We start from the raw sequence: 14,519 nt of genomic DNA on the forward strand, positions 1-14,519 counted from the left end.
GCTAATAGCATATAAAACAATAATTTAAACTCAAAACAGCACCCAATAATCTATGGCAACAGCTTTACTATAACCTATAAAATAGGTTAAAACAATAATTTAAACTCAAAACAGTGCCCAATAACCTATAAAATAGCTGTACTACTTTTTAGTTTATCCAATTGTTGTAGTCTATAAAGTCTGTTGTTACTTCTAAAATGTTTTGGAAGAATGGGTTTGTGGGGAGCACTGGAATTTTTCTATTTTATCTGGACAGCAAGAGTAGTTTGGCACTGGAACCAAATACTTAAAAGTGTCCTTTCCTAGTACAATTTGTGGTTCCTGTGAGAAACTGGACTATGGCACTGATACAGCCTGAAAGATCTGGAACACACCAATGAAGCAATATCCTATCCAGTAAAACTGATCAAGTTAGGCATTGGTAATTCTCAAGGATAATAAGGGAAGGTGAAGTTATGTCAGGACCCTGGACAGGTGCAAGTTAACACTCACCCAAGAGGAGAAATGGTTTCAAACCTACATGAAGCCTTATGAAAGGTGGTTTATTTGCCCCTGAAGTTAACCTCACATTACACTGTATTTTTAAAGGGAAGTTGTTCTACAGTCTTTGGATCCTATTATGTAGAGTATGACCTACAACAGAGGGGTGTCCAAGAAATATGGCATCTAAGTCCCCTGATTTCAGAAGTGCTGGAGCAGCAAGTGCTGAAACCACCTCTTCTTCAAGTATTCCTCTGAGACAGATGAAATGCTAGAACAAACTATATGACAGACAGTAAACAGAGATCTGTAGGAAACAACTGATATGTTATAGATTAGAGATGCTCTAGATCTCAGTTTCCTAGTGGAGCAGAGGCTCTGCAAGATTCCAACCTGCTCAATGAATCTGCAGTAGAAAATACTCAACACAGTGAAGGAAGAACAAGCTCAATGCATTGGATTACATTAAATGATTTCTATCATGGCTATAGAGGTGAAGAATACTGCTCTTGCTTGCAATTTTCAAACATATTAAAGTTAAAACAAGAGGACCGTGGTCCATATTAAGGTCTTCTTTGTGGTGAACCATTGTAATAACGGAACAACTCCCAGACTACCATATTTCACTGCATAATACTTGCATTCCCTTCCCCCCTTTTTTGGGGGGGGGGAGGGGTGTATTAATATTATGAGATGGCAACTATTGTATGGTGAAAAAAGCCCATTTCAGTGACTTATTTCACCACATAATAGTAGTCCCTGTGAGGGTGTAGTCATGCAGATGGGTGAGGAGGGGAGTGAATTCCCCCACGTGCTCCCTTTTCATTTTGAAGCTGTGGGGCTTGATGCAGCTGGAAACTGAGTCAAGCTCCACAGTGCCATAATAACTATTATGCAGGGAATGGCAAAACTCCGAATTTGTGTTATCCAAAAGGGATGTGTAACTATAGTGCGATGGCGACTATTATGTGATGAAATGCAGCATTTCTGTCCACCTACTGGATTCTTACATAAATAACTTACTGTTTCAGTTTGCCTGAAGAGTCATATTATCTTCTGTAATGAATCCCTTACCTTAGCTAGCTGCCTGATAGCCTAAGGGGGTGGGCCTGGCAAAGCCACGGCATCCATCTTAGAAAAGGGAGACAGGGAGAAGCCATTTAAGTTGGGTTTGCCTTGAGGAGGCGTGTTCAAGTCTTGGAGGGAAAATAAAGAGGCTAGGATTAGCTAGAAAGATGTGGGCGGAGCCTAAGTGGTCTAGAGGAAAAAAAGTGTCTTTTAAACTGAGGCTTAATGTCCCAATTTAGCCAGTTGGAGTTTGGAGCTGTTACAGAGCGGAAGAGTTGGTGTTAGTCAGAGAGAAGTTTGGGTTTAGGGAAGAAGATTGGGTTAGTCTTTTGGGAAGTATTCAGAGTAGCTATTGAGTAAATAGCTAGAATACTGTGAAGGAGCAGTACCCCGTTAGCGGACTGTTCAATTCCTAAGGAAGTCTAGTTCAGGGTATTTTTGGCTAGATTCCTAAGGGGCATTTTTGGGAGTTACTTTCAGAGATTCATTTCCTGAAGTAATTTTCTGTGGTGGAACTTTGAAGACTTGTAACCCAGAAGTTTTTAAGATTTTGACTCTAACACAACCACAAGCTTTTTATGCCAGTATTTCACTGAAACCATTAAGCATTTGTACCTGAATATTTCAAGCCTGTTCAATAAATGTTCTAGTTCTTTTATTCAACTTATACCAGCCTCAGTGTGAATACCTTTGTGGTCAAAGTATTACTAAAGTCAGCTTCACAGCAGCCTCTAAGAAACTATAGTGGTACAGTGTGTGTTACAGAACAAACTCTCAATATTACCTCAGCCTGTTTAATATTGAAATGGTGGCAGCGGAATTCATTTGAGTAATCATTTTAAGTCTTTCATTTCCAGTGGTTCCCTGTTCCTAACTTTTAAATATACAGTTGGTTCAGCAACCATACTTTCTCTTCCTTTTGACGGCTTTATAATTTTGGCTGATCAGCGTTGGGATTATTATATATATATTTCCCCGTATATAAATTTAATTTATAATCTTACTCTACCTTGCTGCTTTATTATATCTTCCTATATCCTTTTTGTCTTTTTTCCTCATTTATCTTTCTGTCTGGCCTGTCCTCCAGTTTTGAACTCTTTTGACTCAACTTCCAGTTCATTTCAGTTCACTCCAGCCTGTTGCCCTTGAGGCTTTCCCCAAGTAAATAATTTCTTGCTTTGTATCTGTTTAGCTCACAAGGTCACATACTACCTGCTATTAAATCCAATCATATATATATTTACTTGGAACAAGCACCCACTGATATGGATCAAACTTACTAACAAGTTTTTTTAATATGCAAGATTCATATGCCAGTTATTTCATTTAGTACTTTTATATCATTGTATTTGATATCATATTTATTTATGTGTATGTGAATGGCCTATGCGCTAAGCATTAATACATTACTACTACTGACAAGTAAATATACATAGAATGACAATTTCGGAATAATTTGGATTTGTCAGTATTTCAGGGAAAATTTCCCCCTATTATAACAAATTCTGCAGATTTTAAAAAATTGGATAACATTTCCATTTGTATGTAATATAAGATGGTTTAACAGATTTTGACTGAAGTCCCTGGGTCATAAATGAGGAAAAGAATAATGGGAAATGACAGTGCACATATGCCACAGCATGGAGAGAGGGAAAATCAATTAATCAATTAATCAATGGGGAAAAAAATCAAACAGAAAATAACATCTGGACAAATATGCTACTTGCTTGTAAAAAAAAACAAACCCAAAGCATTTCCCTCATGAGCAGAAAGGAACAGGAATAAAGTTTCAAATTAAGGTATAAATAAACCTTCAGTTCATAAGACTAAATATTAATCTTGTGTCCACTAAACTGAATTTAAAACAATAATCATCACAAAAGACCTTCTGCAATTTCAAGTGATTACAATGCTAAAAGCAATTATATTTAACCAGATGAGTATCTCACCATAGTTTAAATTCCCCCTGGTGTCATTTCATGTTATATTTGAAAAATTCCTCAATAAAAATGTCAAATAGAGAATGAGTTGAGTTCCTCCAAGGACAGACTTGGAAAACTTCCAATACAAATGTGTAGCCAACAAATCTCAACTAAAATGAGTAGAAATAAAGTTCTTTGGATTAAAGTGAAAAGAGAAAAGATGTAAATAGGAAAGACAGGAGGCAAAGAACTCATCAACTATATCTCCTTGGCCTAAAATAGACAACACCTTTACAGTTATTTGCACATTTGTTTAAAAGAAATGCCAAGAAAGAGCAGATTCATACGGGGTCCTGTATGAAGCAATTTCTTTCTAATGTTCTACTAATTAAAATAGCAAGGAGGAGATGATACATTTTAAAAACTTTCTCTACAAAACAGAGAGAAGAAAATGTTGATTCAACACTGCTAATTCTTTATTGACCTTCTGACAAGATCTTCCTAAGTGGCTTACAATAATGTTAACAACATGTAACAAACATTTAACATTTAAGCTGTAAAGCCAGCTGTTGACAAACTGTTTCCTCCAGCAGAAATTTTATTAGATGGAAACTTTCAAAATTAAGATCTAAGATGTTATTTATCTTCATGAGCAAAAATGCAAAATCTTTGGTTTTTGGATGAAATCTAAATTGATGGATTATTTCAATTTCCTGAGATGGCCTCTAGATAAAGTTGATTCAAGTTATCTAAAAACTCACTCAGGTCACATTTGATTGTTTCTACACATGGAATTAATGTTGCAACAAAGCTCTATACTATTTGAAATGTAGATGTGGCTCTTAATGAGACATGCCACATTATCACAGGGTTTCTGTGCCCTACACCACTGGAGAAATTACACTGCTTATTCAAGATCAGTTTTGTTCCTATTATTTAAAAATGCTTTAATATAATCCGGTATTGCACCACCTGACATCCGCTGGGAAGTAGCAACCAATAGTGAAAGGACCAAGGCAGTGACATCTCCAGCTCATCCCCTGTTTGGGTATTAGCCAGCACGTCAACGACTTAAATCTAGAAATAGTTTTCTAAGATCTACAGAGACACTTGCTGGAACACCTCAGCAAGCGAGAGTCCAAACGTGGCAGGCTCAAACCCATTGGTTGGTATCAGCCAACCAATGGCTGATACCAAATGAGAGACTCCCCCCTGGGCACACAGAAGAATGGGTGACTTGGAAGGCACTGAACAGACTGCGCTCTGGCACCACGAGATGCAGAGCCAACCTCAAGAAATGGGGCCACAAAGTGGAACCCACGACATGAGAGTGTGGGGAAGAGCAAACCACTGATCACCTGCTGCAATGCACCCTGAGCCCTGCCACATGCACAATGGAGGACCTTCTTGCAGCAACACCAGAAGCACTCCAAGTGGCCAGATACTGGTCAAAGGACATTTAATCAACTACCAAACTTGCAATTTTTTGTTTTGTCTGTTTGTTTTGTTCTATTAGAAATGTAATACAATTGACTGGTTGCCCTGACACAACAAATGAATTTGAAATGTGAATTTGAATTTATTTCACCAATGTGTGAAGGGTATGTTACAGTATGTTGTAGCAGGACCAAGTGTGTGTGTGTGTGTGTGTTGAAGAAAAACTTTATGATGGTAATTATTGTGTGCAACTGGTAATGTAGGTCAACCAGCAATCTTGGACTACACCCAATAGGGTATAACTGTATGGGTTTTCTAGAATACAGTTCTGGGGAGTTTTTTTCTCTGAGAAGATCTATGCTCAACGGCTCTGCTCTGAGGAGCAGGTTGGAGAGAAGCCGTTATGCTGCTCTAAAGGAGGTTATGGTGGAATAGCTGTTTGCTCAAGGTTTATGTTTTACTTTCTCATTTGACTTAGGATGAAGATGCCTTATTTTGTGTTACTTACAAAGACTACGTAACTTTCTTGCACTGTTTTTTGTATGCAACACTGCTAGTTTGTATTTCATCTCTGCTATTAAGAGAAAAGATTTTTTGTTCATTTCTACTCTTGTCTGTGAGTCTTGTGCATGGGACGTACCTAAGATACCGCCGTGAGTCGCCCTAGGGCTGAGAACGGCGGTCTACAAATACAGTAAATAAATAAATAAAGAAAGAAAGAAAGAAAGAAAGAAAGAAAGAAAGAAAGATCCGGGATAAAGGTAAATGAGGGTACTAAACGAAATCACCCACTATGTTCTTAAGTTCTCTTGTTACAAGTCTGCCTCCCTGTATGCCCCAAGTTGCCACTGCCTTTGCCTCTTCCTCCTCTCCTGGGACCCATCCCCTACACTCCCACTCACCAGGGCTGGCCTCCTCGCAGTGCGGGCGGAGAGTGGATGGCACAGCCTGGTGGTGCGGAGCTGGCGGGGCAGCCCTGGCTCTGGAGAGGCAGTGGACCCTGGCAAGTGGAGGAGGAGGCCTCACCAGCCCTGAAGAGGTCTGATAACAAGGGTCGCCATGCTTGCACATTTGCATGAATGTAGCAGGATAGTGGCATCGTACAATAAAGTCCTTGACCCCCATCAACTTCTCAGATACGTTTGTGGGAACAAGAGAGAGGGCCTTCTCAGTGGTTGCTCCCAGCTTTGGAATTCTGTCCCTAGTGAGACTAGGATGGCGTCCTCCTTGCTATCCTTCTGCTGGTAAATAAAAATCTTCTGTTCCAATAGCCTTTTGGGAGTCGACTATAATGTTGTGCTATTTGTTGATTTTTATCTTTGACATTGCATGCATTTTAAATGCTCTTAATACTATACACTTTACAGTTGCATTTTAAGATAAATTTTATATATTATTAGCTGTACGCACTACGCGCTGCTGTGGCCAACCTTCCCTCCCTCTTTCTCTCCTCCTTTCTTTCTCTCTTTCCTTCCCTTTTTTCTTTCCTTCTTTCCTTTTCTTCCTCTTCCCTTCCTTTTTTCTTTCTCTTTTACTTTCTCTCCTTTCTTCCTTCTCTACCTATTCTTGGACTGCAACTCCCAGCAGTTCTCCTGATCAATCTACCTACCTATCTCTATCTAATCTATCTATCTAGAGGTTTGCTGGGAGTTGCAGTCCAGGAATAGGAAATTGGAACTATTCAGGGATTGGGATGCTCTCTAAGAAATCCAAGGAGAAGAGAACTTGCATCTTGGAATCAATGCATTTGGAGTATCCTCCTCCCCTAAAGGGCTTGGTGTAGGGGATACTGGGATCTGTCGTTTTCGCACATGTGTTGTATTGTCATTTTGCTATTTATGCCCTTTTTGCTGTTTTCTTGGGGAGGGGGTTATGAGTGATGGTCACTTGTTGGTCTGTTAGGGGTGTAGTGTCCAAATTTTGTGTCAGTTCATCCAGTGGTTTTTGAGTTATGTCCGTCCCACAAACGAACATTACATTTATTTATATATATATGTATATATATATATATATATATATATAGAGAGAGAGAGAGAGAGAGAGAGAGAGAGAGATTACTGATGCCTTTTACTGGTGTCTATATGTTAATCTGCATTTATTTTAATATTTTGTAAACTGTTTTGGGTCTCAGAATAACAGGGACATGAATCACATCATCATCATCATTATAATCATCTGAATAAACAAAAATGCTTGTTCTGTATTTTGCGATCTCAAGCCATTTGTCGACTGAAAGTATTTCCCTAACATGGATTTTGGATGTCTTCTCACTCCCAGTCTCTTAGAAACTGAATGACTTGACAAAAAATGTATGGGAAGGATTTTTCAGGGTCAGGTGTAAAATTACTTCAGTTTTCTTATCAACATTGTGCCTAAATAACTGTAAGCACCTCTGAATAAGATGAGTTATTCAAGAAATTATTTACCAATAGTTTCCCCAGAATAATGACTCACCAAGGCAGTTGTGTCCATCATGAGCCAGCATGAATCCATCGTAGCAAGTGCACCTGTAGTTGCCTGGAATATTGATGCATTCATGTACACATCCACCATTGTAGAAGTCATTTTCACACTCATCGATATCTAAGAAGAGAGAAGCCCATTGTTTTTAGCAGTTATATCACACATAATGTATGAGGACAACATCATTTACAGAAATTATTGCTATATGGGGTTGCAATGCTTAGAGGGGCTGTAACACTTAGAGCAAGACTTCTTAAACCTTTTCAACTTGTGACCTTATTTTTTCTGAGAAATGTGTGTGTGTGTGTGTGTGTGTGTGTGTGTGTGTGTGTGTGTATATATATATATATATATATATATATATATATATATATATAATATCCCATAGGCCTCAAAGCTTGAGTCTCCAACAAGCCCTCTCTTCCACCTTCTCCCTTTCCCTTTTCTCTAAGGCAAGGACAGGCAACAAGTTTTTTGGGGATAATAGTATGACACAAAAGAAGATGCTTCTTCCCTCCCTCCCTCCCTCACCCTGCCCTCACAGAAATTTGTCCAACATAAAGCTATGGCCATTCGAAGTCAAAGCTTTCAATAGTTTTGACTTAGAGTTACATTATAATATTCAATTACAAATGTGCTTCAAAGTCATTGGCATGATGCACGACTAATCAGAAATTACATCTATTTTGCCAAAGAGAAGTAGAGATTAATAGGTGAAAAACATTGCTGGAGTGCTTTGGCATACATGCAACTAGATTAGTTCAGACATAACGTTCCAGATCTTCTTGAAAGAGAGACAAGTAATGAAGTTTAACACATTTTCCCCCTTTGCACACCATGAACTCAGAAGAAGGAAAGTGTACTTTAATTTCTTTATAAACAATATAATTTTCCTATGAACTGTAAACTAGGATCAAATCTCTAATAATAATAATAATAATAATAATAATAATAATAATAATAATAAACTTTATTTGTACCCCGCTACCATCTCCCCGATGGGGCACAGTGCGGCTTACATGAGGCAATATAATAATGACAATGAGACAACATTACAAATATTTTTCACAATACTGCTCCTTTCCCTAGTGGGTAACTTAACATGAGCAACCCACACAGATAGATTTTAGATGACCCCACACAGATACAGATATAAAAGTCATATCTATACATCTGTAGGAGATTTCAGGAAAGTTTCTTTCGTGGACTAAAACTCTTGGGCTGGAATATACTGGAAGCAATATTCCAAACATTAACTTTTTTCAGGCTAGATAAAGATATCAATATTGATATCTATTTGTTTAAAATTAAGTCTAGTTACTGGGTTGTTGTAGGTTATTCGGGCTATATGGCCATGTTCTAGAAGCATTCTCTCCTGACGTTTCGCCTACATCTATGGGAAGCATAGATGCTGAACATAGCATTTGTTGGATTTTCTTGGTGGGTCAGTAGATACGTTGTGTTTCCTCATCAGCTTCCCAACACCAGAGACCTCAACTCAGATCCAGATATCATCATTCTCCCAGCAGACAAGAGGAATGCCACAGTAATCATGGAAACAGAACAATACAAAGAAAAGATCAGAAAACTCCTGGATCCACTATATACAGAAAGACCCAACTTCCAAAATAACCAAAAAAACCAACACTCTGATCAAGAACTTCTCGATCAACTTTGACATATGCCAACAACTATGCAAATTGAAAGTCCTCCCACCTAGGCTTTATGGACTCCCAAAAATCCATAAGGACTCCACCCCACTCAGACCCATTGGGAGTGCCATTGGAACCCCCACATATGACTTAGCAAAATTTTTGGCTGCACAGTTACAAACCCATAATAATTAGTTCACTGCGCACTACATCAAGGACTCAGCCCACTTCATAGAAAAAAATCAGCAACATACAAACTGTTTACAGACCCACTAAAAATATCCAACAAATGCTACATTTAGCAAAGAACAAGAGGGATCCTCTCACTTCTGCAGGAGTCTACCATGTACCATGCAGCTGTAAACAAGTCTACATAAGAACCCCAAACGCAGCATCGTCCAAACACAAATCAAGGAACATGAAAGGTACTACAGACTACTTCAACCAGAGAAGTCAGCCATAGCAGAGCACCTGATGAACCAACCTGGACACAGCATATTATTCGAGAACACAGAAATGTTGGAACACTCAAACAACCACCATGTCAGACTACACAGAGAGGCCATTGAAATCCACAAGCATGTGGACAATTTCAACAGAAAGGAGAAACCATGAAAATGAACAAAATCTGGCTTCCAGTATTAAAAAAACTCTAAAATTATAACAGCAAAACAACACTAAAACACAGGGAAACTCCAGAGAGGAAACAATCAGGGACAGCTAATCACCTCTCGACAAAAGATTCCCCCGGGCACTAACAAGCCACACCAAAAAACTGACAGTCCAACAAATGCTAATCAAGGTGGCCAGTTGAAACATTCACGCCTAGCTCCAGCAGATCAAAAGTTCTTTGTCCCACCCTGGTCGTTCCACATATATATAAACCCAATTTTCCTACTTCCCACAGACCTCACAACCTCTGCCATAGATGCAGGTGAAACATCAGGAGAGAATGCTTCTAGAACATGACCATACAGCCCAAAAAACCTATAACAACCTAGTGATTCCAGCCATGAAAGCCTTTGACAATACATTAAGTCTAGTTAGCTCTTAAAGGCAACGATGGGAGGACAAGCCACTCTATGAATTAATGCATTGGCAAAAGGATGGCAACACAAAGAGCAGGGGAGGGATGTTTTCCTACATGAGATCTGAACCAAAGGGTAGTAAGTACTACATTTCTCATGAAAGTAGAGAGAACAGTGGAATCATGTGAACTGAACAGATCTTTCTTTAAAAAAGCAGAGCTCCTCTTCCTTGATAGGCATGTGGATAAGGGCTTTATCCTATGGAATGCACGCTCCTTCAAGTTGCAATCATTTCACACTCTTGCTATAGATTTTTCTAGGTTAGTGATTTTCAGCAATTTGACAGTTCTTGTCAGCTTCTCTCTTTTTTTGGATCTACTGCCTTCAGGGTATTTAGGCATCGCTACTACTGCTGTAAAATCAGACTGGGTTTGTTTTTACAGAATTCTTTCTTTTTTGTAATTTTTAAAATTTATTTAAGTATTTATTTATAAAGACATTTACATACACCTCCTACATAAATGGCTTCAAGGTGCTTTATAACAATAACACAAAATATAAGACACAAAAAGAGACTGTACAAACAAACACACAATAGCACAATTAAAAGACAAATAAAAGACACTGAAAACCTGGTAGAATATATATTGTCTTTCCTGCCCACATAAGAAAAAAATACATTAGACAGTATTAACTATGGAGAGCATTACAATTGTTGAAAGAAGAGATGATTACATTACAAAATCCGAGACATAGTTATACTGTTATGGATCTGGATTAGAATCCCTGCATATTTTCCAGTTAAGTAAAGCAAATATAGCTTGGGAAGAGATAGAGAATTACAAATGTAAGAGTAAAAGATATGTATGTTCAAAATATTAGTTTTCATGCTAGTGGATTTTTGCTTCAGGCTTTATATCTCACCAGATAATGTTTCCACCTGCTTTTATAATGATAATAATAACAGTAACTATTATTATTATTATTATTATTATTATTATTATTATTATGTCCATTTAAAAAGTTAGTGAAGCTGACCCAGGCCTCCAAACAGACATATTTTTGTCTTTTTTTAAAAATTGAAATATATCATCAAATTTGTATCTATCCTTCTTTCATATACATATGGATTTTCTGTGGTATCCATATTATCTAGTTCATTGTGTACTATATAATATTGTTGTAGACTGGTCAGATTCTGAGTGCTCAGAAGATGAGGAAGGGGATACTGGGATAGATTCAGAGAGCCCAGAGGAAGATAGAAGTGGCCCGGAGAGAGATGTTTTGGAATCCCCTGGCAATCCCCTTGACATTGGAGAAAGCAATATCAATTCTCATGAGAAGCGCAGGCTAAGAGTCATGTGGGAAACAAATGTTTGTCCAGATCAAGGTGCTTGGAACTTTGGAGGCAAAACGTACAACAGACAGACTCGCTTTTGCCAGTGGCTTAGAGATATGGAGAGGAAAAGCAGGTGTGTGAGGAATTATGTTATGGGAGGGTTTGAGGCCTTTTAAGTGGTTTTCTGCTGGTACACTCCTTTGTGAGAGCAATTGTGCTGGTATGGCTGTACCAGGAGCTCCAAACTCCCTTTCGTTCTTTGAGCGTTTGCATGTGCTTGTTCTGGCCATGAATTTTGCAGTTGGATGGTTCCTGCTAGGCTGCAGTCATGGAACTAGCCACCTGTCTGTCATCGTTAAGTTTTAGTTCCACCCTTTTTTCCAGGTTCAGGAGGGAAAGGGAACCATTTTAGTTCAGTCTTACAGTTGGAAGCTCAGCTACAGGAAGTGAAAGTTTTCTACCTGTAGAGAAGCTTTGTTTCTTAAAAAGTCCAGGGGAAAACAGTCCCAAAAGCTCTGGCTGGGGAATTTACAGCCTCACAGCTTTAAGTACAGTCTCTAAAGAAAGGCTTTTAAGAGAAACGGCTTTACAACACAACCCTTGTTGGGGTTGGGGAAACGGACCTACAACTTTTGTGGGAAAAATCCTAAGGACTCCAGCTGGAAATTCTTCAGAGCCTTGGCTGCTAAGTCTACATGGGTACCAAAGAAGCAATTTGGAGCCGGGAGTAGGGCCCACACCAGCAAAGCCTAGAAAGCAGATTGCCCAGGGAAAGATCAAAAAGGGTTTTCCTCGTAAAGGAAAGAAATAGTCCTCCAAGCAAGTTGCCTGTCCATTGTAGACAAGTTAAGAAGCATTTGTTTGATTTGTTGAAGATCTAAGATTGTTTGTTGAAGACCTAAGCAATAATAAAGAACTTTGTTAAACTTTTAAGCTTCTAAAGACTTTGTATAGGAAAACCCATAGGACCTCTCATTCGAGGCACCCCGGCTTCCCACTGGGCACAAAGAGCACGTCCTGTTCAAAAGCCAATTGCTATAGGCCCAGCGCGCGAGAGCACAACAATGTTGTATTCAGGTGAACAGCTTGGTCCTACATTTTGGGAATTCATGCATTCAACTTGATATTTTTGTTCTTCAGTTCTTGTGGGTTTTTTCGGGCTATATGGCCATGTTCTAGAGGCATTTCTCCTGACGTTTCGCCTGCATCTATGGATTCTAGTTTCATGTTTGGCATAGGTTGCCTGCCTTGGATTCATGCAATCATGTTTATGGATATATCTGACACTATATTTGAAAGGATTTTGGAATCTTGGCTGTCTTGAAAATAACTGTTTGAACTTTGATTCTCCTTTTTGGATTTGCTTATTTTTTTATATATACTCTTCTCTTAATAAACTTTTACTTACTGGATTACCTGGACAGAGTGTGGTTTGTGGTGAAAAAGCATTTCAGGGCTCTAGTGCAGCAAATATAATAGATTAACATTCTAAACATGAGATCCCCATGTTGGAATTTTCCTTCTTCCATGAAATTTTGGAAGGGTTCCCAATCGGCCTTATGCAGAAACAAATTCAGCAAGCACAACACAATCGGAAGCCTATCCATAGTCCATTTTCCATAACCTTATCATCATTGCCATTGTCAATTGTCTGCCAGCTACCCAAAGGCCTGGTCTGATAACCACAGTTTTAATTTCCTCCTGAAGGTGAGGAGGGATGTTGTTGGCCTGATTTTGCTGGGGAGCAAGTTCCACAGGTGGAGGGCCACCACTGAGAAGGCCCTGTCCCTCGTCCCCGCCAAGTGTGTTCGCGACAGAGGCGGGGCCGAGAGCAGGGCCTCCCCAGACAATATTAAACTTCAAGGTGGGACAAAAATGGAGATACGTTCAGACAGGTAAGCTGAGCCAGAGCTATATAGCACTTTATAGGACAAAACCAGCACTTTGAATTGTGCTCGGAATTGGACTGGCAGCCAGTGGAGCTGACATAACAGAGGGGTGGTGTGCTCCCTGTATGACGCTCCAGTGAGTAATCTAGCTATGGCCCATTGGACTAGTTGGAGTTTCTGAACAGTATTCAAAGGCAGCCTCACGTAGAGCGCATTGCAGTAATCTATATGGGATGTAACCAAAGCGTGGACCACCATGGCCAGATCAGGCTTCCCAAGGTATGGGCGAAGCTGGTGCACAAGTTTTAGTTGTGGAAAAGCTCTCCTGGCTACTGCCAAGACCTGGGGTTCCAGGCTCAGCGATGAGTCCAGGATCACTCCCAAGCTGCGAACCTGCATCTTCAGGGGGAGTGTAACCCCATTCAACACAGGCTGTAACCCTATGCCCTGCTCGGCCTTTTGACTGACCAGTAGGACCTCTGTCTTGTCTGGATTCAATTTCAATTTGTTAGCTTTCATCCAGCCCAACAATATCTATGAAGTTCCACCCATATAACATGCTACTATTTAAATTAATAAGCTTGCTACACAGGCATGGCCTGGGGAAGTTTAAGAAAATGTTGGTTTTCTGTTTTGTTTTACTTTTTACCTGTTAAAAGTTTTAGTAACAGCCAAAAGAATAATAATGAACAATAATAATCATAACTACAGTCTAGACTCCCCAACTCTAAGCACTGTCTCTGAGCTCGGTTGATGACAGACCTTCCAACTTGAGCCATATTTAGCCAAAATGTATGTTTTTCTTTCATACTGTGCCCTTTTGCTATTGGATCTGGAACTAATTTGTGAAGCATAAATTGCAATTGACTTTCAATAATTTATGTTCTCGAACCTCTGCAGAAATACAGCCATCAGGAAGCTGTCTGCCTGCATAAATCTTAAACATCTTTTCATCTAAATCAGCTATCCAATTGCAAAACATAGCACTTGGGGAAATCATATACAGCAGAGTTTAGGTACTAAAATGGCTTGAAATGTAATGTTTTCATTGCCGATATGTCAGTAGTTGGCTACATAGAAGTATTTATTCAGACATCAGAAGGGAATAGATATGCCAGTATTATATTGAAAGAATGCAACTTGAAATATATGATGTGTCAGTAAAAAAGTATTAGAGAGGAATTAAAATTGGTTTTGCTTAAGGACAAGGAAATGTAATGATCAAGTTATATGAATGCGCA

The 14,519-nt window shown here is 39.1% G+C and overlaps 1 protein-coding gene across 3 annotated transcripts in view; it reads right to left on the reverse strand.

Annotated features, from left to right (window-relative positions):
- The window catches only part of SCUBE1 (signal peptide, CUB domain and EGF like domain containing 1), a 282,888-nt gene that overhangs the window by 221,307 nt on the left and 47,062 nt on the right, over positions 1-14,519 (reverse strand). For all 3 annotated transcript variants that reach the window (XM_067468907.1, XM_067468906.1, XM_067468905.1), the window contains one exon: positions 7,362-7,490. In XM_067468907.1, the coding sequence (XP_067325008.1) occupies positions 7,362-7,490 (129 nt within the window). The remainder of the gene's footprint in view (positions 1-7,361; positions 7,491-14,519) is intronic.

This window comes from Anolis sagrei, chromosome 5 (assembly GCF_037176765.1).
Source record: "Anolis sagrei isolate rAnoSag1 chromosome 5, rAnoSag1.mat, whole genome shotgun sequence".
In the NCBI taxonomy this organism is placed as follows: Eukaryota; Metazoa; Chordata; class Lepidosauria; order Squamata; family Dactyloidae; genus Anolis; species Anolis sagrei.